Source organism: Protopterus annectens, chromosome 13.part0 (genome assembly GCF_019279795.1).
Source record: "Protopterus annectens isolate FY-2018-M chromosome 13.part0, PAN1.0, whole genome shotgun sequence".
Classification (NCBI taxonomy): domain Eukaryota; kingdom Metazoa; phylum Chordata; order Ceratodontiformes; family Protopteridae; genus Protopterus; species Protopterus annectens.
Genome location: NC_056747.1, coordinates 956,989,475 through 957,015,569, shown reverse-complemented (window position 1 = coordinate 957,015,569; position 26,095 = coordinate 956,989,475). Strand labels below are relative to the sequence as shown.

At 41.6% G+C, this 26,095-nt stretch overlaps 1 protein-coding gene across 4 annotated transcripts in view; it reads right to left on the bottom strand.

Annotated features, from left to right (window-relative positions):
• Positions 1–26,095, bottom strand: part of LOC122787814 (signal transducer and activator of transcription 5B-like) — a 2,227,565-nt gene that overhangs the window by 416,965 nt on the left and 1,784,505 nt on the right. For all 4 annotated transcript variants that reach the window (XM_044054718.1, XM_044054719.1, XM_044054721.1 and 1 more), the window contains one exon: positions 16,005–16,211. In XM_044054718.1, the coding sequence (XP_043910653.1) occupies positions 16,005–16,211 (207 nt within the window). The remainder of the gene's footprint in view (positions 1–16,004; positions 16,212–26,095) is intronic.

Below are 26,095 nucleotides of genomic sequence, written 5' to 3'. Positions count from 1 at the left end.
TTGCATGCTTCTGCCCACCAAAGGAACTCTGTCCTTACACAGGGTATGATATGAATGACTGTTTCCAGGTCCTGAGAATGTTGGCACCAAAGACTTTTTCAATACCAATGAAGTTTCCTCATATGCAGTCTTGCATATGGAATTAGCAGTATAAATGAGGCCATGAACCCTAGGGCTTGCAGTATTTTTCATGCAAATAGCTGGGTTCTGGTGGCCATTTGTTTGAAGTAATCTGTCAGATAGACTTGCTTTTCTGAAGTGAGGAATGCCATCTGGGAAGTTGTGTCCAAGCTTGCTCCCAAGAATACAATCTTCTGACTGGGTACCAGTTGTGATTTCATTTTGTTGATGGTGTACCCCAAGGAAGTGAGAAGGCTTTTTAGAAATGCCAGGTGCTGAAGCAGCAATTCCTGGCTGTCCACCTGAATCAGGCAGTCGTCCAAGTATGGGTAAATTTGGATAGTTCTCTGCCTGCAGTATGCAATGGCTGGAGCCAGGCATTTTGTGAATACCCTAGGCATGGTAGATAAGCCAGAGGGAAGTGCAAAGAACTAATAATGCATAGATCCTGCCCTGAAACATATATACTTCCTGCATGACTCCCTTATAGGGATGTGCAGATAGGCCTCTTTTAAGTCTAGGGTGACTAACCAGGCATCCTTGGCTAACATAGGGAGAAGCTGTTGCAGGGTAAGCATTCTGAATTTCTGCATGACTCCCTTATAGGGGTGTGCAGATAGGCCTCTTTTAAGTCTAGGGTGACTAACCAGGCATCCTTGGCTAACATAGGGAGAAGATGTTGCAGGGTAAGCATTCTGAATTTTGGTACCACCAGGAAGGTGTTGAGAACTGAAAGATCCAGGATTGGGCGCCAAGAGCCCTCTTTCCTGGGTACCAGGAAGAGTCTGGAGTAGAATCCTTGACCCCTCTGTTCTACTGGAACAGGCTGAATAGCTCTGATATTGAGCAGGGAAAGTACTTGGTTTTGAGCCTCTGCCCACTGGTTTGGAGGAATGCCTGGAAACCTGCTTGGGGTTCTTAGAAAATCGAAATAAAATTTGTACCCCTGGGATACAATGTTGAGGACCCATTGGTCCTGGGTGATGAACATCCATTTTTTTGCATGCTTTCCTCCCAGGGGCACAAGCAGTTGGACAGGGTTGGAAGTGGATTGAAGAAGTCATTGTGAGCTTTTTCTGTAAGGAGATGGCTAACCACTCCCTTTTTTAGGGGTGGGGGCACGCCATTGCTTAGATCTCTGCATACCCTGAGACTGTAGTCTGGGTGGTCTGTTTCCCCTGGGTCTTGTTTGAGAAGGCCTGGAGGGGGCTGAAAAGGACCAGTGTTTTGCAGGGCAATGCCTACTGAATCTAGAGGGTTGCACCTGTAAGAATTCTTTAATAGTCTGCATAGATTTAGCTTTTACTTTCATTATTTTAAGAACCTCTTCTGCTTTGGTGCCAAACAAAGAGTCCTTATTCACAGGAGCGTCTAGTAATTTAGATTTGACATGATCTGGCAAGGTCTGCTCCTTCAGCCAAGCATGTCTTCTCAGTACAAAGCCAGTGACTGCTGCCCTGCAAGATGCTTCTAGGGCATCAAAGCCACACTGCACAGTATGCTTACTGACTTGGTTTGCAGAGTGCATAAGCTCCTGCTATTCTTTATTTTCTGCACAGTCTGGAAAAGTTACCACTTTTTGTTTAATAGGATCCATAATATGTTGCTGGTACTTCAGCATGTGAAACTGGCAATTCAAAGCCCTGAAAGCAAGAGTTGCAGAGGTATATACCTTCTTACCCCATCTGTCCAAAGCTCTGGAATCCCTGTCTGAAGGGGTAGGATTCTTGGCTGTAGTAGCCTTGATACCTTTAGGCCCCTGAGAAATGATCTCTGGGTCAGCAGTAGGATTCTTGAACAGAAACTTGTGAGTATCAGGTGCTCTGTAGTACCCGTCAGGTTTCCTAGGGGCAGGAGGTAAATTGTCAGGAGTAAGACTGGATTCCATGAAAACATCATCCACAACATCCAGGACAGGGGATATAGCTAAAGGCCTGTGCTGAGTCCACTCTAAAGATTCTCTGAGTCTCTTTTTGGACTGAGGATAGTCTTGGCATTCCCAATGGAAATGCTCTCTTAAAGTATGCAAGGTTTCACCAAAAGAAAAATCTTCTGGAGGGGACGCAGAGTGAATGGATTCCTCTGCATCTGAATCCTCATAGGTGGATAAGGGCATGTCTTCATAATCAGAAATGTCAGCGTCATCGGATTCCTGGTCTGTAGAACCTGAAGGGGACTGGGTTCTTTCTCTCTTTGCAGGGGAAGGCCGACGTCCCCTAATCAGTGTAATAAGGTCTTCAGCCATTCTAAGCATTTGCTTTTGTGGCATGGGAGCCTGGGCATGTGCTTTGTTAGTCGGGTTTCTAGGCGTAGTGCGTACTCTGGGCCTAAGAAACTCTGTAGTTTTGGTTAGAAATGAAGTTGTCGGTTTAATTCGAACATCGGTAGAGCGAAGAACTGCCCCAGAAGCCGGTGCCTGCACAGCGGCTCCGGATCCATCCAAGGTAGAGACATCCACAGGTTCCATAGTCGAAGAAGCATCTCGCTGCATACCGGACTCCGAATGGGTCTCAGCAGGGGCCTGCGAATCCAATGAAGTGGGCATCAGGGGCTGCAAAGGCACCTCACTGAGTACCGGCGGACTGGCGAATAGCTTGACGGAAGCATCATCGGCAGTTTTGGACCTATGCGGTCCATCTATGTCTTTATCCTTACATTTTTTCAGAAAATCGGTAGTTGGATGGTTTACCGAAGCCATTTCAGAATACGGAGATAGAAATCGAAATAATTTAGTGACAAAGAGAGCCCGACAACAAATGGTTCGGGTGTTAAACAAGGCACAAAACTGACAGCAAGGGATGTCGTGGTATGGGCCTAAATAGGTGACACAGTAAGAATGAAAATCTCTGTAAGGTATTTGCTTTCCACAGGGAAGACAATTGTTAATTTTTTCTGGCAACGGTTAGAGCAAGAAAAAAGGATCCCCAACAGGGTACTTAGCTTTATAAGACTTCAGGATTATTCAATTCGAAAACGAAAAATTCAGGTAGTGGCTGACCAGCACTTGCGAACTGCTTCTGCTTCGGGCTCCTCCTCGGCAAGAAAGACTGATGTACTGGTGTCGGCTGCCTGTTTTTATACCCCTGACATCAGTCCTGAAGCAACAGCAACCGATGCAGAAATACTAAGTCTCTGGTATTTGGGTCGACTGAGGGCTACCTGCAGGCAGATAACCCAAGTGTGATGACTGCAACAGTAAAACATGAAGAACATCTGCTGTGTTGTTGGTGTACACCAGTAGAGAGCCTGGCTTCCACAGAGGGGAAAATATCTGCAATGCTTACAGAAGGACTTTCACTTCTTTCAGGCTGATGTGTTCTTCCATGATAGGGGAAGGCCATTTCCCCTGTACTCTGTGGGATCCTATTTAAGCCCCCAATGTTCTGTCCCAAGCATCTGTAGGAAGAACCTGGTTGTGTGGGGCTGTGGTGAAAAGAAGGCCTGGACTGAGCATGATCTCTCTCTCCCACTAGAGTAGTTCCTTGTTGAAGCAAGCTATTAGGGGTTTAGGATATCCAAAGGATGGGATTGTGGAGACCAGACTGATTTCAGATACCACTACATTTTCCATTTTCCACATATGGAATATGACCAGAGGAATCACTGGAATGGCAGCTGTCATGAAACCAAAAATCCTGAACATTTCCCTTGCTGTGCAGTGAGACACTGACTAGAGGTTCCTGAAAAAAGTGGCCACATTGAGAATTTTCTCCTGAGGAAGGAAGGCAAGTATTCGGGTTGTGTGTAGTCTACAACCCAGAAAAAAAACAGATCCTAAGTGAGTGTGAAGTGGGATTTTCTGAGTTGACTGTAAACCCTAGGATGGATAGGAGCTGTACTATGAAATGTACATGCCCTAGGAGAGAGTCTGTAGAGAACTTGAATCAGTAGGTCACCCAGGTAAGGGAAATTTTCAATTTCCTGAGCACGAGAGAAGATTACTACTGGAGCCAGTTACTTTGTAAAAACTATTGGTACTGTAAAAAGACCAAGAGGCAAAGCAGCAAACTGAAAATGTGACAGGGCAGAGAAAAATCTGAGGAATTTCTAACAAGAAGGTCAAAATATGGATGTGGAGATAGGTTTCTCTCAGGTCTAGTGATACAGAGCATGGGGAAGAAATGAAAAGCAGAAGGGTATACAGAGTGCATCTTCAAAATGAGTACCTTTAGAAAGGTGTTTAGCAGACAGAGATCCAGTATGGGTTTCCACTGTCCATCCTTGGCACCAGAAAGATTCTGGACTAGAATCTTTTTCCTGTGAAAGGGGAGGGGGGTGCCACTTCTTCTATGGTGCTCTGTTCTAGCAGTTCCTGAATGACTGGGCTGAGCAAAGGCAGGTGTTTTTGTGGTGCAGGAGGCATCCCCCTTTAGACAGGGGATGCTTTCCCATGATATGGCACAGCCTTCTTTGATGATGGTCAGGACACACCTGTTTGTGATTACCATTTCACAAAAAGGAAGGGACACAGTCTTTTTGAAAGAGGGTTTGAGGGACTGAGGAGGGAAGGGGAGGGGTATAGCTGGCAAGGTCATCACAGGTTTTTGCCTCTGAAAAGAGGCCTTCCAGAAGGGGATCCCCTATGTGGTTTGTCTGAGAATCTCTTTCTGTGTGTTTTTTTTTCATTTCAGAGTGGGCTGAGGGTTCCTATTAACAAAGGAAATGGACTTAGCTGGATAGTTCACGTGGTATCTAGGGATTGTATAAAATAAAGTGCCTACAGTCCCATCATGGTTTTACCCTGCTCTTGCAAGACTTTGAAAACTTTTGTAGTTTCAGGACCAAACAGGAAGTTGCTGTCTAGTGGACAGTCCAGGATTTTAGATTTATAGTTCTTGGGGATGGGTTAGCTGTTCAACTAAGCATAATATCTAATGAGTGAACTTGCGGCTGCAGCCCTGGAAGAGGTATTCACAGCACCATAGCTGCATTTGATGCTAATAACTAATGATCTGAGTTGCTTGCAACAGTAAGGTCTGCATTTGTTGCTTGGAATCTGCAGGCTGTGGGTCTGACATGACCTTATGTAGAGACTGCAGGACAGACAGCAAATATTTAGTCATCTGCGTCTGGTAGCTGACAGCTGTGAATGCAAGGGTGACAAATGTGTAGACCTCCTTTACCCCACCTAGCCATAGCTTTACTATTCTTGTCAGTGGGAAGGGCGTTAACACTGTGGAGAAGTTTAGAAGGCTTGGCTGAGGACAGGGTCAGCCACAGGTTTTTTACAGAGGTATTTTATTTAGTTCATCAGGCACATTGTAGACTCTGTCTGGTCCTTTAGGTGCAGGAGGTTGAGAATCAGGAGTTGAAGATGTAGATTGAAATCATACTCATCATCATCCCCATTTTCCCATTTTCTACATGGGGTTGGGGTAATGTGTTAACTGTCACCATCTCTTTCAATTCAATGCCACACTCCTGCCTTCTTCGACATTCATGCCTGACTATCGCAGATCTTCTTTTACACAATCTATCCACCACTTTGCTGAAAGTCCTTGTCTCCACTTACCTTCTTCCTGTCTGTCCTAAATCACCTTCACCAGACTGTCTTCTGCTTTTCTGCATGTGTCTAAACCACTGTAATCTGTTCTCTTTGATCTATTCTGCAAATACAGCTACTTTGGGTTCTGCTCTTATGACCTTATTTCTTCGTCTGTCCCACAGTGTGCATCCTACCACCCTTTTCACGCACTTCATTTCCATTACCTTTAGCTTCCTCATGTGCTTTGCCTTTACTGCCCAGGTTTCTGTACCATACAGTAGTACTGGTCACACCACTGCCTTGTACACCTTACTTTTCAGCTTCTATAGCATTCTTTTGTTATAGACTACACCCGAAACTCTATGCCAGTTGGCTGCAGCCCCTCTGATTATATGATTATAGCTTTGATCTCTTTATTCAGACTTCCCTTCTCTTCACCCACGCTCCTAGATACTTAAATCTATTTACCTGTTCCACGATCTTCTCCATCTCAGTTCTCAGCTTCTGATTTTCCAATTTGCTGCTACCACTGTCTTATCTGTTTAGTTTCATCTCATGTGCCTTCAAGTTTTGCATTCCATTCCACTATCCTTTTCTGAAGTTTTTGCTTAGAGTCTGCCTGTAATGTCATATTGTCTGCATACAGCAACTTTATTGTTCTGTCCCTACCAATCTGTTTGATAATGCAGTCCATCACAACTATGAACAGCAGTGGGCTCAGAGCTGAATCCTGGTGCACATCCAACCCCACTGGAAACCCCTCTGTGAGACCAAACACTATTCGTACCTGAGTCACTGGGTCCTTGTACATAGCCTTCACTAATTCCTCCAATGTTTCTGGGAATTCAAACCACCTCAGTGGTTGAAAGACATCCTGGTATGTATCTAGTACTGGACAGGGAGTTGGAGTGCCCGTTTCAAGGAGACTGTAGTATCTCTTGAACATCCAGCATTTGCTAAGATTGCCACCTAAAAATATCTCATCATATTCTGGATGGTTTCCCCAAAGGAGACCTCCTCAATAAGGGAGTAAAGGAAAAGGGAGTACCCTTCATCAGAGGAAAACTGTTCAGAGGAATGGTTCGGTGAGGAATAATCCAGGGAGTGATCAGAACCAGATCCTGTTCCTCATCAGAAGATAAGGACTCCTGAGTGTGTCTTTGTAGTGTGGTCTGTGCCAGCTGTGACACAAAGGAAGGTGTTTTTAGGGCCATGTTTGCCTTCAATAAGCCCTGGGAGAAGTGCATCCATTCTTTTTCTTTGGAAGTTCTAGGAGAGGTTACATGCCTAACACTTTTCTTTTTCTTTCTAGGTGTGATGTCTGCCTGAATTAGTCTCAGAGGTTTGTAACTCTGGCTCGCTTCAATGTATCAGGGACCTCTTTTCTGACAAAGATTTGAAGCACACTGTGTGGACCCTCTGAGAAGATGGCACATGGATCATCAAAGCATCTGCCACCTGTAAGGCTGCAGGAGCTATACTGGCCTCAGAGAGGGTCTCAGCAGCAGGCAACTGAGATGGTATCTGACTGACTGCAGATTTGGTAACCTCACTGGGTGTGTCTGACACAGAGATACAAGGCTAAGAGCTATCTCGGGGTCTTTTGAGTTGTTTTTTATGACGAAGAGTGATGTCAAATGTAGGTGATTCTGCCATTTTGGCTTCAGCCAGGCATTTTAGATGCATTTTAGATGCAGAGTTTCCAAGGAATGTGTTCAGGGAAGAAAGCCTCGACCTAGTGGTTTTAGGAACAAACGACTGGCGGATGGAGCAGGATTTGCAGTCGTGTTCCACACCTAAACAAAGAAGACACTTAGTGCGCAAGTCCTTGTATGGAATCTACCTGCCACACTCGCATTTACTTATCCTAGCTGACATCTAATAAAAATGAGCTACACAATCAAAAGACTTGAAAAAGGAAGGTTCCCCAATGGGACACATACCTGAAACGTGACAAAGCAAAGCAACAGTACCAACGACACAATGAAGATCAGTCCAACAGATGCATGATCTGCATTTGGTGGTGAGAGAGTCTGAGGAACTCTTGCATATGTCTGCCTACATATATTAGCGCATATGAGATAAGGTAACACACATTGGACAAATGCCCTCAGGGAAGGTAAAGTTCGCAGCCAGATGTCAGCCGGCAAAAACTCTTATGTTAAAATACTGCAGCAGTGATTTCAGTCAGGACATCAATTACTCTGTATAACAGAAGTATTAAATATAATTCAATTACTATGTATACCAAGTTCCCACAGCAGAACAAAAAACTGTGAACAAACATATCACAGCAACCTACTGCCACTGGTTATTTGTCTAATACTGCTATTCACTCTAATAACTTGCAATACATTCTTTTCACAGACTCCACCATGCTGGTAACTGATTTAGAATTCTGAGTGATGCACCTTCTGACTTCTGTGCCTCACCCCCCCCCCTTCTGACTTCTAGGTTCCTTTCTCTAATCTTCAGGCTAAAAACCTCTATCTTTCCACTTCTCCTCTCATGTCCCATGGCATAAGTGGGACTAGGGTCTGGTCTCAGATCCTCATTATCTCTAATATGCAACCAGGTGACCAGACTCTAAACTCAGGCTGGTTTATCAAGTTCTTCAGTCAGTCATCCAAAAATAGGATGTACAAGAAACTCAGATGCACCCCCACAGCAGGAACACCGGAAGAATCTCGTCTAACTCCAAGGCCTTTGACAAAAGCTAAGAACTGGTACAGGGCTCACAGCCTTGCTAGCTGAGTGACTGCACCATTTGAAAGGAATGGGAATGTGGTCATGGTTGAACAATGGAGTTACCTGAAGAGGCTTACACCTGACCTACAAGAGCTTGTCCTTGTGGAAATGCCTCATTAATTGCCTGGGGCTGCTAGCAGGACCTCTTGCCAGTTTTCTCATAAAGGATTAGTAACAGCCTGCATCTCTGAGAAGTTTACAGCTTACCTCTTCCTTTAGTACCAAGTACATGGGTTAAACCTCTGACATTTGCAGCAGTTTTCAGCACTGTGCATTTCAAAAAAACAATACTAAGTAATGCTGGTGTACATCTTGTGCGGTAAGGACATTCCAGAGTGCTGGATTCTGCTGAAAAAAATCCTCACCAAATTCTGAACCATTAGGAAAGCCCTTACAGTTGGATGAAATGGTCACAAAACAGATCCGCATGGATGCTAAAAGAAGCTGTAAATCAAAAAAAAACAAAAAAAAACAAAGCGGAGGCTGTTTTGCTGTGACTGTAACCAGCAGTGCAGGACTCGGGATCAGACTGCCGATCCCGGGACAATCCCGCTGAAAGAGGGACGTCTGGTTTTTGAACATTCTGTGATTTGTCCAGGTTTTTGAAAAAACCTGGACAGGTGCCCAAAAACAGGACACGTCCGGGGAAACCTGGATGTATGGTATCCCTACCATTATAAAGTGCTAGATATTTTAATTGGCTATTTTAATTTTCTCTTCACAATTCTTCTTTTTGTGACTGGATATAATCTTCTGCAGCCTTATCTATCTCCTTTTTCTAGTCTACAGTGACTACTAATTTGTTGTCCCAGCCCCCCCTTAAGAGTGTAGACATTATCAAACAACTTTACTGGAACAAAAGTCTGCTAGAAGAAGCCCTATACTGAAAACTTAAAAACAAAATGTAGGCAATTAAATGTTTTAGCTGCTGGCGTTTTAATGTATTCTAGCCACACTAAGTATTAAACTAAAATGACCTGTGTAAAGCAGCATACTGCATGCCCCTGTAGAGTAGTATACTGCTAGGGGAAACAGCTGCAATCCGAGTTCTAAGTCTGCCCCCCCCCAGCTTCACAGCTGGACACCACAAACAAAATAAAAAGTAAACAAAAAAAGGGACTCTAAAAATATATAATATCTGGAAAGCTTGTTCCGTACTTCTGGGTTGGTCTTTCTCAAAAAGCTTGTAAAGGGTGGTCTTAAATAAGCTCACCTTGCCAAAATAGCTATCTGGAATAGATCACTGATTGTTTTTCTGATGCTTTGCTGAAACCACATTTAGTCCCACTCCATTTGCCCTCACTATGCTCAGGCTCACTCCACTCAATTACCCTACCCCCATTTCCACCCCCTTCATTATTTATACTCTCAACCACTCCCCAGTGATCAAAAGCCTATCGCCCTCCCCCACTTCCTCCACTTCACTTCCTTTCAAAAACACTATCCTCACTTCCCGCCCTTACAGCATTCTCTCAAAATGACACCTCTTTCCACAAACATTACTCTTATCTCTTCTCTCTATTGCTATTACTTCTTTTACAAGCAACATCCTTAAACCCTCAATCTCTACCTCCAAAACATACTACTCAACTAGCTGCCCATTTTCCCTACATAACTCATACTCCAACATTAACCCTAGCCTTTATCAAACAAATTATCTTCTCTGTGCAAAAACATATTCTCTCCACAAACTACTCCTTACATTACTCAGCCAACTCTCAATACTACTTTCTCCACTATATCTCTAAACTATCACACATCAAACTCCATCTTTCCCATACCCTGTATTCCCTTCATCTATTCCATAATCATCCCCTAACCCTTAGCCCTCCACTACTTTTTTCCTCTCAAATCCTAACCCCCCCCTAATTGTTCGAAAACATTCCACATAACTATTCTAAATTTTCAAACTATCTGCAACAAAACCTCTGAGCTGCATGCCTGGCTCTCTCAAAACAAAAGCAATATCCTAGCTGCTACAGAAACCTGGTTAAAACCCCTCTATACAAGATTCTGAACTTCTCCTACCAAACTTTAGTGTCATTAGAGCAGATAGGCATGATAAAAAAGGAGGAGGTATTGCCATCATCTACCCCAATACCTTCAACATCTCACCATATGAAGAATCTATCCCTCAGTTCCAAAATGCTGAGATTCTGATCTACTTTCTGGAGATTAGGAAATAAAACGAACCTCTCCCTTAAAGTTGATCGACCACAAAAATCCAACGAGCATAAACAAAGAAGAAGTAGATCAACACCACGAAGGGTACAACGAGTTTTATTTCACATAAAATCCACAGGAATACAGGAATAAGCGCTTTCGCGTGCTTCCAATGCACGCTTCTTCAGATAGGTTTAAAATCTTGGTAGAATTGTGCACTTTATATATCAAAAACATAATTGTTTAATGAATTAATTAGTTCAATTATTTAGGTATATAATCTGTTTCATTTAAAGCTACAATTCACCATATCACAGTGTTAGTGCTGAAACAACTTACAAAATATTTACAAACATGAAAAATGAAAAAAGAAGAAAGAAAAGGTCACCATATCCTCATATTCATTCTATCAGCACTATATATAGTAATATAAGATAATATTACATAACTAAATATATTTAATATAACCTTTATACTGTGCAGTCATCAGTTCATAAGAAAACTGTGGATATAGTAAAAATACATCTAAATAGTTCATATTTCGTTAAGCATTTGCAGAGAAGTAACCAGAGTCATCACTAGGTTACCAATAATCAAACAAACATACAGCATCTATAAATAGCCATAGAACACCATAAACAATGGCCATAAGAAATGAGAAAATAGATATATATTGTATTAAAACATTATATAAAGCCTAGAACGGCTATAAATAATTAAAAATAGTTAAAACAGCCTGTTATAAATATATGTATATATAAATAAATAAATAGATGACTAAATAAATCAGTAATAAATATGTAAGTAATAAATATGTAAATAATAAATATACATTTATCTATATATTGTGTGTTATGTATGCAATATATAGAGAGTAAAATAAAATCAAATGACCAACATACTCGGAAATAACATAACCCAACTTCACTATCACTTATATGTATATGTTATGTATCAAAAACATACGATAACATAACATAGGTAGACATGTTTAACTAGTCAATATGTATAATAATCAATCATAAAATCATAGCTCAAAATCATCATATAAATAGACCTATACAATAACTAATCTAAAAATTTTTTTATGCATAAAAATAGTTATACTAATTATTATATAACATCCTTTCTAATATTCCACTATTATAGACTTCATCTATATGTTCAGATTAACTGAGTTATGAGTAAAGTCAATGATAAAAAGGAGGAGGTATTGCCATCATCTACCCCAATACCTTCAACATCTCACCATATGAAGAATCTATCCCTCAGTTCCAAAATGCTGAGATTCTGATCTACTTTCTGGAGATCAATTGTTCTAAAAAACGTTGTATTATTGTCCTATACATCCCCCCTGGAAATAACAGAAGTTTTAGAAGCTATCCTTTTCCTGGATTTTTCTTTACCATAACAAATGAAGCAATTATCCTTGGTGACATGAACAGTGATTTGGGCTTCCACTTCCTCCAAACACCCTCCAGCATGAATCTGTTTCACTTCGCCCAACTTATCTCTACCACTACTATGTATAACAGAACCAATGAAGGCTCCATCTTAGACTGGATTCTAGTCTCAGACCCCTTCAAGTACATGTTTGTCAGTATGTCCAACAACATGAGCGTCCATCTCCCTGCCTATGCTATCCGTGTCTATTCATCCACCCCTAAAGTCCACAATTTTAAACTTGTCCAAAACCTGTCAAAATTCAACCCCCACGCATTTATTAGCCTCCTGGAAAGCTCTAACTAGAATAATCTTAAAACTCTTCCTTTGGATGACACTCTACTTTAATAACAACTGTCTAAGTATCCTGGATAGTCTAGCTCCTACCAGAAGAATCAAAATCAACCATACCCCCTTTTTAACAAAAGCTACCACAGAAATGATGACTAATATGGATAAAGTTTGGAAACTCTGGCTTAACTCTAAGAATCCATCTGACCTCATTCATTTCAAACAACACTGAAGCCAAGATGAAAAACTCATCTCTAAAGACAAACAGCAATACTTCAGGAACCAGCAAACAAAGAAAAAATAATCCCAAAATGTTCTGGTATTCCATCAATAATCTCTTAAACCCTGGCACCAAGCCCAATCCCTGTCCATACCCCTGACATGCCTCCTGAACAAACAGCTGACATCTTTAACTCCTACTTTACTGACACTACTAACATTACTGCTTTTTCTTTACCTCTCCCAAATAATGCTATTTCTATAACCTCTTTTCTTTCTCCCTTGTAATACTCCTTACCTCAGAATTTCCATTATACCTCAAATACTTTGAACCATGATACTCCTGGCATCAACACCCCCCATCCAAACTGTGCTCAACAATCTTCCCAGCCAGTATTCAATCTCTTTCTGACCCCCACCTCTTATATCAAAAAAAAAACTCCCTTCTGAAATTAAAACCCTGATCGAACTCTGCTGATAGAATTCCTAGAATTCCTGCCAAGTTTCTCAAAATCTCTGCTGATGCAGTGGTCTATCACATTAGCATTCTGATTAACAAATCTATCCAAGAATCCCATGTCCCTTGCCTCTGGAAAAAAAGCAGTCATCCTTGCTCTTCATAAAGGAGTCCATCAACTGACATCAACTTCTGACCCATTGCTATACTTTTTCCATCTCTAAAATCCTAGAAAAATGTGTCCAAAAACAACTCTCGGGCTACCTTCAAGAAAACAAAATCCTTTCCCCAACACAGCATGGGTTTCGCCCAGGTCACAGCACATCCACTGCAGTAATATTCTTTTTAGACATGCTCAATAAAGCATGCAACTCAGGACACATTGCATCTGCCCTTTTCTTAGACCTATCAAAAGCATTTGATACCATCCCTCATGCTATCCTCCTCTCTCACCTCTCAAACATAAGATTATCTTCCCAGTCCCTCAACTGGTCCAAAAGCTCTCTCTCCAACAGACAGCATGCTGTAAAATGGCAAACTTTCATTACCTCTTACCTTCACAAGCCTACAGATGCACCCCCAGGGTTCAAGTTTAGGTCCTCTCCTATTTAATATTTTTATCAACAATCTCCACCAAGTCATTCTGCAGGGCTCCCTAGTCCAGTATACAGATGACACCACTACACTTTGCTCTGCACCCAATATTAATATATTACACCAATATACACAAGCAGCATTCTCCACTGTGGAAACTTGGCTTCATACTAATCACCTTTCTTTAAATCCTCCAAAAAACTACACTAATTATTTTCACGCCCAAGAGAAATTCTCCTATCAATAAAGCTGACCTTGATATGTTCTCTCTTAACTCTACAAAAATTGAGTTAGTAACCCACACCAAATTGTTAGGAAAATAACTGATGAAAACCTCAGATTCGATCTGCACATCCAAAATAATATAAGTAAGACCCACAAAAAGCTAGGGTTGCGATACTGACACAAGTTCCTCTCCCTCCCTACTAAACAAGTATTAGCACTATCCTCTCTATTACCCTCTTTAACCTATGGTGCACCTATTCTAAACCAACATGCAGTCTTCCTTGAAATCAAAATTAGAAACATGCTATAACAAGATAGCTAAACTTGCTACAAACTCTCGACATTCTACTCACCACTGTATTGCCCTAAAAAATTACAATGGCTTGAATTCCCCCACTACCTATTACTCCTTCAGCCTCTCTATTACATACAAAATTATTTATAATCCACAGGAGTGCCCAGCACTTAGCTCTTTATTCACCCTTTACAACCCCATTAGACCTCTGTGATTGGATCACATCTTATTCAAGCTTACAAACCTAAATTACCAGCAGGCCAGTTTTTATACTACTGGCACATTGCCAGAAAATGGAATAATCTACCTTTCTATATCAGTCTACAACATAGCCCTTTTAACATCACAACTGCATTGCACAATCATCTCCTCTTCAAGCGGATGTGTCATTGCTCTATTTCTTCCTCTGCCATTACTTAACCTACCAAATTAGCCTAATCTGTTTATATTCCAGTTCCTGCTCCAGCACTTTTGTTCCAGATATTTCCTGTGAAATGTACTCTCTTGGTCTCTCATAGCTCTCTAGCCCATTTTCTCTTTTCTTCCCTCTTTCCAGCTAGCATGCTACTTTATTCTTCTTCCTCCTCCTCTCTTATCTCTTTCTTTTATATTTACTGTCCACCTCACTTACTATTCCCTCCCCTGCCTCTCTTTCTTCCTTTTTCCTCCTTTACCTTCTTCCGTCCCTCTGTACTATTTTATTACTAAGTCTTCCTCTCATGTCTTCCTCCCTATATATATATATATATATATATATATATATATATATATATATATATATATATATAAATGTATGGGTCCCCTTCACATTACCAAAATGTCACATCACCGATTTTCATATGAGCGAGCCGACAACACTGAAAGGATAGATCACTGACCGCTTGGAACACTAACGGAAAACAGACAGTAAGGAAGTGCTTGGCCAGCATGTTGACCTTTGCCCCTTACCTCCACAGTGGTGTGATCTCAGAGTTGGTATATTTAGTTAGGGGGGAGTGTGGGGAGCAAAATCCCCCATGGTTTGTTTTGTTTGGTGCCATTTTTGTGTGATTGTTGGTTTGGCCAGTGGGTTACTCACCGTCCATTTTCCTGTGTTTCGAGTGGTCGGTGTTCTATCCTTTCATATGATAAAGCCGACAACACTGAAAGTCGGTGATGTGGCGTATCGGTAATGTGTTGAAGACCCTTACATATATATATATATATATATATATATATATATACATATATACACACACACACACACACACACACACACACATCTTTAATGTTTCATCCTAAGTGAGGCCTTTAATTACATGCATTCCGTGTTGATTTTAATCTGTATAATACTTAACCATTCTGTCCTGCCATACTATTGTTTGTACTTTGACCTTGTTTAAATTTGCTATTAGGATAATGCCTTATCGTTTTTTTCCACTCTGCATAACTGTTCATGTTAATTGCTTGTGTAATTTTTTTTCTTTCTTCTTGTAATGCTGAATCTTTTTTGGAAAAAGTCTGTTTATAACATGGAGCTTTTCTCCCCGGGCCTCCACTGAAAATAGGCTTACTTTGGTCCACTGGACTTTCGTGGTAATCAAATGTCAATAAATGAATAAATAAATAAACATTCATCCAGCTACTAAGCTCAAGTTCTGAAAATGTCTCAGGAGTGGTTTTGAAATAGGTTTGCTGTCATATTTTTTTTTTTAAAAAAATGAAACCAACCACCCTCACTATCCAACTACTAAATTTAAAACTTAAAAGAATTTCTCATATTACTACAAGAAAGTCAGGACAAAGTATGACTTAAAGATGGTCTGACAGATTAGAACATGCTGGAACCACCAGTTCTGAATCTATGTGTATGCGTAAATTCAAGGACAAAGACAGACTGTTTTAACTTTTATATTAGTTTTGCCTGCTCATGCTCAGCTACATAGATGACATACAACTATTAGATGACAACAGCTTTGCCTTACCCTGTTAAACTGGGACCATGAAATAGTCATGTTGCTGTAGTCCTCTGGGTGAACATTTGTGCTGCTGAAAGCTTTCTGTGCTAGAAAAACAAGGTTTTCTTCTGAAAGTCCATGATTACTCTGCACCTCGGCTTTAAACTTCATATTCAAAGCTTCACACAGTTGTGGCCAAGCAACTTTGTCAGGGACTACAAATGGCACTCTACCCTATACAACAAAAACAAGTACATATTATACAATTAAGACTTAGAAAAGGTGAACAAACATAAAAGCAGCACACAGGCAAGTTTGTACCATTACCAACTAATCTTCAAGAAGACCCTCCTTGATAGGTCTTAAGGTTGGTTTCATTTTTTTTACCAACCAGAGTTTGATTTTGACATCTTTTTTCAGAATTTCCTGCATTTTAACCATAGCAAACAATTTCCTCAAATTAAGAAACAACAGTGAATATCTGCCCCCTGCTCTCAAAAAAGAGATGCCAATCTACATGTGCCTAACTAACAGCTAATGATAGCTGCCATCCCATGGGGGACAGCAGAAAAGTATTTCTGACCCATCAAAGAGGATTCTCTCATAGACCATCTGGTACAGAAAAAATTATCCAGCTATATGCAACATTGGGGAACCCCAATGACAGCTTCTATGGTTTGGGCTGAATCCTAAATAGTAAGCTAGCAGGATGAAAAATTCAGATCATACCAAAACAGACTTCAATTAAGGCAATAACGTCTGGAGAAATGCAATGCCACAGGCCATAAAAAGACATTCCAAAACAATGCAATGGAGACAGCTAATCCCAGTGTGAAGCAGAGGCTGACCACATCAAAAACTAGTGGGCAAAGCCACTCAATGGCAGTAAACAATACATCTCAATGCACTATGACATTTGGCGACTGTGTGCCATTCCCTGATTAAAACTAGGTTGACAGACCACCAATCTGTCTCACTAAATATGATTCAACTGAGTCAAGAAATATCTGAGCGGGTGGAGCACCACCCAGGAGGCGGAAACCTCTCAAACAACCACTTCTGCCTCCACAAAGACAAAAGGAGAATAATAGACTGGTTTCAGTGACAAAAATCAAAAAGTACAGTTGTGTACACTTACCATAAATATAGATGTTCGAGTGTATTCACTGTTGCAGTCGGCCGGCCCGAATACCAGAGACTTAGTATTTCTGCGTCGGTTGCGGTCATTTCAGGACTGACATCAGGTAGTCAGTAGTATAAAGTAAGGCAGCCGATGCCATTACATCAGTTTTTCTTGCCCTAACCTGTCAGGAGCCCCCAAGTAGGAGCCAGGTTCTGCTGGAAGAACCCACCAGTAGAAAGTAAATACCAATATGTCCCTTGTAAGGAAAAAGAAAGGGGGGTGGAGGGAGGGAAACCAGGACTGCAACAGTGAATACACTTGAACATCTACATTTATTGGTAAGTGTACACAACTGTACTGTACACAACTGTACTATGTTCTTTGTGTTTCACTGTTGCAGCCATCACATTTGGGTTGATTCCCAAAGCTGACGAAATAGGTGGAGGCAGTCAAGGAAACTAGGGACTAGCTAGGATGCCCTGCAAGACTGCAGAGGCAAACCCTGCCCTGGATTTGGAAAAGAGAGACAGGTGGTAATGTTTGGTAAAAGTGTTAACAGATGTCCTGGTGGTAGCCTCCGGGATGTCCTTGGTGGGGACTCCTCTGAGGAAAGATGCAGAGGTGGAGGCTGCTCTGGTGGAGTGAGTCATGACCCCCTTGGGGGGAGGATTTCCATGTTGTTTGTAGCAGAAATGGATGCAGTGTGCTATCCATTTGGAAATGGTTTGTTTGGAGATGGCTTTACCTTCTGCCCCTGTAACAAAGTTAACGTGCAATTGATCAGACTTTTCTGAAGGTTTTAGTACTGTCTAGATAGAATCTGAGCTGTCTGTGCACATCTAGAGAGTGCAGGATCCTTTCCCCCCTTGTTCTGGGGATTAGGGTATTAGGAAAAATGGTAGGCAAATGAATGGATTGGTTGAGAGCCACACTGGACACCACCTTGGGCATAAAGGATGTGTTAGTTCTCAGGGATACCCTGTCAGCATGGAAGATGATGAAGTGTTTCACAGCCATGAGCATTTGCAGCTCGGAGACTCTCCTGGCTGAAGTGATGGCCAGAAGGAAAGCTGTCTTCCAGGAGAGAAACTTTAGCTCTGCAGAAGAAGCTGGTTCGAAAGGGGGCAGGTGAGCTTTTCCAACACAAAGTTAATGTCCCAAGCTGGAGTTGCTGCTCTTCTGGTTGGCCTCAAGTTCCTAGCCCCTCTTAGGAACTGCTTGATCAAAGGGTGTGAGAAAAGGGGCTGCTCAGTGGGGAAATGAGCAGAGAAAGCAGAGGCATGAATTCTTATAGAGGGGAAAGAGAGGCCACTGAGTAGTAGGCCATCTAAGTAATCCAGGATGAGAGAGAGGGATGGCTGTGCCATATTGGCTCCCTTAGCCTGGATCCAGGTGCAGAACCTTTTCCATTTGTCAGCACAAGACTTTCTCGTGCCAGGGCATCTGGCCTCACGTATAACATCAAGAGCCTGTTTACCAAGGCTGGCAGATTGATCCGGGGTTAGGGAATAAGCCAAGCTGCCAAATTGTGTGTCTGCAATTGGGGATGCATGAATTCCCCTTCCCAATGGGTCAGGAGGTTTGGAATCCGAGGAAGATGCCATGGTGGTAGTGAACCAGGCTGCACAGCAAGGGGTACCAGTACTGGCGAGGCCAGTGTGGAGCTATAAGAATTGTCCTTGTTTTTTCCTCCTTTATTTTGAGCAGTACCCTGGAGATGAGAGGTAGTGGAGGAAACGCATAGACCGATAGATTGACCCAGGGGAAGGACAGGGCATACACTTGTCAAGTCATGCAGTGATGCTCCCTGGTACAGAACTTGCTGAGCTGATGGTTGGTGTGGGAGGCAAAGAGGTTGACCTTCGGGGTGCCCTATTTCTGAGTTATTAGGGTGAAGGTTCTTCTGTTGAGCTGCCACTCATGTGGGTCTAGAAGATTTCTGCTTAATTGGTCTGCCAGAGAGTTGAGAGAACCTGGTAGGAATTGTGCTAACAGGTGCAGTTGCATGACACAGGCTGTGTGCCAAAGGGTCATGGCCAACTGGCAAAGAGGGTAGGAGTGAGTCCCTCCCTGCTTGTTGCTATACCGCAACACAGTGGTGTTGTCTGTTTGATCAGGAGAGCCTCTCCCCAGGTGTGCTGGACAGCCATCATCTCTTTTTGGTTGATGTGCAGAGGGATTTGCTCTGGGCTCCACTGGCCCTGTATGCACATGCCATCCAGATGTGCGCCACAAGCATAGTCTGATGCCTTTGTGGTGATGGTTTGGGTGGCAGGGGTTGGTGATAAAGATAGTCCCTTGTTGTGGGAGCATGCTGTTGCCCACCAAAGAAAATCTTTTCTGAGGCAAGGAATTACAGGTATAAGAGTCTCCAGGTCTTGAGAGTCTGACACCAAAGGCTTTTTAGGTACCACTGAAGTTTCCTCATATGCAGTCTGGCATATGGAATGAGTAGTATGCAAGATGCCATGAACCCCAGAGCTTGCAGGATCTTCCTTGCTGATAACTGGGGTCTGGTGGCTAGTTGAGAGAAGTAGGCTGTCAGGACAATTTGTTTTTCTGGTGTAAGGAATGCCATCTGGGATGCTGTGTCCAGGCTTGCTCCAAAGACAAAACAGCTAACACCAACATAAGACAGTAGCAAATTTAATAGCAGCAAAGCTTTCGGGTATCAAGTACCCTTCCTCAGTGCTTAATGGTCTTCACCATAAAATTAACAATTTATATATACACATCAATTTATTAAATCCCACAGCCAATCAAATAATTAATCACAATAATCAATCCTTAAAAAAAATATGTGTAACAAATATACAAGAATATGCAAAAGTTTTATTAACACTATATAGTAACATCCTTAAAAAGAATTATGTATAATATTATAAAAAAAAAAATAGAATAAAGTAGAATACTTTCCTAACTTTTCACATTTAACAGCCTTTTTAAAACAGGTATAATAGAAACAATATGATTTGAGCCTGGCAGGTGCTCAGCTTGTAGGCAGAGATTCCATTGAAGTTCCGTATTTTCCAACTTTATGTTTAAATCTCCCCTTCTAAGGGATTTTGTCATGACTTCCATGACCCTAAATTTAAAACTGTGAGCTACATTTTCAAACACATGTTTAGCTAGGGAATTAGTTAATATTTCCCTTCTTATCTCAGAATTATGTTCAATGATCCTGTCTTTCAGGCGTATATAGTGGACTTTCCTACATAAAAACATGTACATTTTGTGCAGGTAGCCAAGTATATAATGCTACTCATGTTACATGTAGCTGAGCATCGAAATGTAAAAGGCTTGTTACTATTAGGGTTAATAAAAAAATTACTAGTCTCTATAAATGTACAACTACAATAATTACGACAAGCAAAAGTACCATGTTTAACAATTTTACTTTTCATTTGTGTATCCCTCAAGTCTTTGTAACACAGCCTATCCTTAAGATTACAGCATTTTTTATAAGTAAAAGATAGTTTCTAGGTAATTATATTATTCAAACCAGAGAAGCGTCTGAGAATTCCCCAGTTATTAGCTATGATTTTTCTAATCCCATCACTACATCTACTGAACCTGTTTATGTAGCGAACATTTGTAAAATGGTTATCACTACTGGTGTCATTGTGATTATTAACACCTTCACCAAAAAAGGGGTACATAAAGTTGGTCTGTTCGATAGAACGTAATTTTTTGCATCCTCCAACATTTCATTTTCATAGCCTCTATCCCTAAATTAAGAGAAGGCTTCATCAATGTGATCAACACATTTAGAATCATTTGTATTCAGCCTACTCATACGCATAACCTGACTTCTAACCACTCCCTTATATATATATATATATATATATATATATATATATATGAGGGGGATACATACTAGTTCTATGCAGATACTTGTTTTTATTCACATTCTTTTTATAGACAGAAGTTTGTAAATTCAGTCCATCATAGCTAATATTAATATCCAAAAATTGTATAGTACAACATGAGTACTGCATAGAAAATTGTAAGAAATTAGTGGTAGTATTAAGATATTCCACATATGTAGTAAGGTCAAATTCACTTCCTTCCCATATGAAAAAGATATCATCCACAAACCTCTTAAACAATGTCACTTTTCCCACCTGATGACTAGATTCCGAGTTCATATAAAGATCCTCCCTCTCACTTAGTACCAGTGTAGCATAACTATTAGCAACGGGGGTGCCCATTGCAACCCCCATTATTTGGTGATAATATTTTTTATCATACACAAATACATTACTTTCTAGAACACTTTCCAAAAGTTGGCATAAAGTCTCTTATTTGTCTACCTGTACCATACTTATGTCTATTTAAGAGGTCCCTAATGGCTGTAATGCCATATTCATTGGGAATCATAGTAGAGAGGTATTTTATATCCATAGTTACAGTAAGGAAGTTGTTAGTAGTTCTCAGCCCATTACCATATATACAATTGTTTCAAGAAATCCACTATATCCTTAATATAACTTTTTACAAACTTCAAATATTTACTTAGTTGGCCTTGTAAATATACAGAAGTTCAGTGATCCATCCACGGCCCGATACAATAGGCCTCATTGGGGGCTTATGGATGGATTTAAGGATTTTAGGTATACCATAAAGTATAGGAATTATATGATTAGAGACTGTTAAATACATAAACAATTCAAGTGAGATATCATTCATGACCTGTAAGTCATACAATAATGTATTGATCTTGTTAATGATCTCATCAACCTTGATGCAACTTATTTCTGTAAGGACCAAAGCATCATTAACTATCTCAAGCATGCTAGTGTGATAATTTAGCTTGTTCATTATCACAATAGCTCCCCCTTTATCAGCTTCCTAGATTACAATATCATTCCTTTTTTCTAATTCACATAAAGCCTGCTTTTCTTTCATAGTTAAATTATAAATGCGTTTAAGTTTGTCATTCTGATAATATTTCCTAATCTGTGCCTCACATGAGCTATAAAATGCTTCTACAATAGGGTGACTAGTTGGAATTAAAGTGCTACTACATTTGTAACATGCAGGTATATCATCTTGGGAGGTACCATATAACAATTTTAAATCTAAGTTATGTACAAACTGCAGTTGAAGTTGTGTCCTCATTTCTATCATTGGTAATTACTTGTTGACTTTACGATGCAGCCATCACTACACCAGTGTTCTGAGAAGGGGAGTGCGTATTACGTAAAATGGAAATTACAGCTTCAGTAGTCCTGCCCTCCACTGATGCACCAACTACACTGTCATTGGGCGTTTTTTCCAAAGTCCAAGCAGGTAGTTCGGTTAAAACTACCAGAAGAGATAAATATGAACAAACGGACAATTTCACGGGGCCGGTCGCAGGGAAGGAATAGGAGTCGGAGTGGACCGAAAACAAGGAGCAAGAAGCAAACAGGGACTTAAGTATGAATGACTCTTGTGTTATTAATTTATCTAACTTTGTGATTAATTCCTATCATGTCTCTTTACTTGAAAAAGGTTTAAAATTTGTCCCTTCTAATATAGAAGGGTTAGCAGATGCTCTTATAGACCTCAAGTTATTTGTACGCAACTTAAATTTAAAATTGTTATATGGTGCCTCCCAAACTGATACACAGTACAGTTGTGTACACTTATCATAAATGTAGATGATTGAGTGTATTCACTGTTGCAGTCATCACATTTGGGTTATCTGCCTGCAGGTAGCCCTCAGCCAGCCTGAATACCAGAGTCTTGGGATTTCTGCGTCGGATGCTGTCGCTTCTTCCATGACGTCAGGTCGTCAGGGGTATAAAACATGCAGCCAACACCATTACATCAGTTTTCTTGCCCCAGATGTCAGGTGCCCCCAAAATATGAAACAATTATATGGTGTGGAACACCCCCAGCAAAAAGCAAATACACATAGTACAAGATATGCCACACCAAAAAGGATAGATGCAAGAAAAGACAATCAGGGGGTTGGAGGGTGGTTAACCAGGACTGCAACAGTAAATACACCTGAACATCTACATTTATGGTAAGTGTACACAACTGTACTATGTTCTTCATGTTTCACTGTTGCAGTCATCACATTTGGGTCAATTCCCAAAGCTAAGGAAGGGTGGAGGTAGATTAAGAAGCATTAGGACAAGCAATCAGGCCCTGCAAGACTGCTGTGGAAATCCAGCTCTGGATTTAGAAAAGATAGGCAAGTGGTAATGCTTGGTGAAAGTGTGCACTGAGCTCCATGTTGCAGCTTCCAGGATGTCACTGGTAGGGACTCCTCTGAGAAATGCTGTAGAGGTAGATGTAGCTCTAGTGGAATGTGTTCTTATCCCCTGTGGGGTAGGTCTTTCCATGGTGCTTGTAGCAGAAATGGATGTAGTGTGCTATCCATTTAGATATGGTTTGCTTTGAAATGGCCTTCCCTTCTGCCCCTGCAGCAAAGCTGACTAGCAGCTGGTCAGATTTTCTGAGAGGCTTAGTCCTGTCCAAATAGAATCTAAGCTATGTGCATCTAGAGAATGCAGTATCCTTTCCCCTTTAGTTTGAGGATTAGGGAAAAAAGTAGGCAAATGAACTGACTGGTTTAAAGCCACACTAGACACCACATTGGGCATAAAAGATGGGTTAATCCTGAGGGAAACCCTGTCCGCATGGAAAATAATGAAGGGTTCCACTGCCATAAGGGCCTGCAGTTCAGACACTCTTCTTGCTGAAGTGATGGCTAGAAGTAAAGCTGTTTTCCATGAGAGGAATTTCAACTCTGCTGTAGCAGCCAGTTCAAAGGGGGGAAGTGTAAGTTTTTCCAATACAAAGTTAAAGTCCCAGGCTGGAGTGGGAGTTCTCCTGGGGGGACCCCTCTAAGGAACTGTTTTACCAGAAAATGAGAGAAGAGGGTTGGCTCAGTATTATAATGAGCTGAGATGGCAGAGGCATGAATCTTAATTGAAGAGAAGGACAGGCCCTTGTGGAGCATTTCTGTTAAGTAATCTAGTATAAGAGGTACGCTGGGCACAGTTGTGGCCATCCCTTAAGACTGGCTCCAGGAACAGTATCTTTTCCACTTTTCTGAATAGGATTTTCGAGTACTAGGCCTCCTTGCCTCAAGAATGACATCCAGTACCTGCTTACTGAGGGTTGCTAGAAGTGAGTTCAGGGGATTAGCCAGGCTGCAAGGTTCAGGGTCTAAAGCGGAGGGTGCAGAATTTGGACCCCCTGCTGGGACAGCAGGGAAGGGGTCTGAGGCAGGTGCCATGATTGTAGTACTGTCAGACTGTGCAAAAGAGGATACCAGTGTTGACATGGCCAGTCTGGTGTAATCACGATTGTCCTTGGCTTGTCCTGTTTGATCTTTAGTAGAACCTTCGAGAGAAGAGGCTGAGGGGGAAAGCATAGACTGATAGGCTTTCCCAGGAAAAGGACAGGGCATCCACCTTCCAAGCTTGGCTGTGGGGAGTCCTGGTGCAGTTATTTGTTCAATTGATAGTTCTGAGGGGAAACAAACAGGTCCACCTCTGGTGTCCCCCCATCTGTTCCCCAAAAGTTTGAATATTTTGGGTTCCAGTTTCATTCGTGTGGGTCCATGAGATTTCTGCTTACATCATCTGCCAGTGAATTTAGTTTGCCTGGCAGGAATTGAGCTTGTAGGTGCACTTGGTTGTTCAAGGCTGTGTTCCACAGAGCTATGGCTAGTCTGCAGAGTGGGTAGGAATGTGTCCCCCCCTGCTTGTTTACGTACCACATAACTGTGGTGTTGTCTGTCTTTACCAATAGTTAGCCTTCAAAGGCCTTATTCTTCCAGGACATCAGAGCATTCTGTACAGCTACCATTTCTTTTTGATTGATCTGCAGGTGCATCTGTTTTGGGTTCCATTTGCCCTGAATGCACTGCCCTGCCATGTGAACCCCCCATGCATAGTTTGATGCATCTGTTGTTAGGGTTTGGGAGGCAGGGGTAGAGTAAAAGAGAGTCCCTTGTTGTGGTTGCAGGCCTCTGCCCACCAAAGGAACTCTGCCCTTAGACACGGAATGATAGGAATTATTGTTTCCAGGTCTTGAGAATGTTGACACCATAGACTTTTTAGATACCATTGAAGTTTCCTCATATGCAGTCTTGCATATGGAATTAACAGAATGCAAGAGGCCATGAACCCCAGAGCTTGCAGTATTTTCCTTGCAGATAACTGGGTTTTGGTGGCCAGTAAATTGAAGTAAGTTGTCAAATAAATTTGTTTCTCTGGAGTAAGGAATGAAGTCTGGGAAGTTGTGTTCAAGCTTGCTCCCAGGAATACAATCTGTTGGCAGGGTACTAGGTGTGATTTCTTTTCGCTGATGGTGTACCCCAGTGAAGTTAGAAGTCTCTTTACAAATGCCAGGTGCTGTAGGAGCAAGTCCTGACTTTCCACCTGAATCAGGCAACCGTCCAAGTATGGGTAAATCTGAATACTTCTCTGCCTGCAAAAAGCAATGGCTGGAGCTAGGCACTTTGTGAATACCCTGGGCGCAGTACATAAGCCAAAGGGAAGTGCAGAGAACTGATAGTGCACAGAGCCTGCCCTGAAGCAAAGGTATTTCCTGCATTTCCCTTATGGGGAGATGTGCATGTAAGCTTCTTTTAAGTCTAGGGTAGCAAGCCAGGCATACTTGGCTAGCATAGGAAGCAGCTGCTGGAGAGTTAGCATTTTGAATTTTGGAACCACCAGAAAGGTGTTGAGAATAGATAAACCCAGGATAGGCCGCCAGGAGTTTTCTTTTCTGGGAACCAGGAACAGTCTTGAATAAAAGCCTTGTCCCCTTTGTTCTGCTGGGACAGGTTGAACAGCCTTGATGCTGAGGAGAGAAAGTACTTGTTTTTGGGCCTCCACCCACTGGTTTGGGGAGAGGTCTGGCCATCCACTTAAGGTTGGGAGTGAGTGGAAGTGGAATCTGTATCCTAGGGAAACAATGTTTAAAACCCATTTGTCTTGGGTAATGTATTCCCAGTTTTTTGCATGCAGGGAGAGTTTTTCTCCTA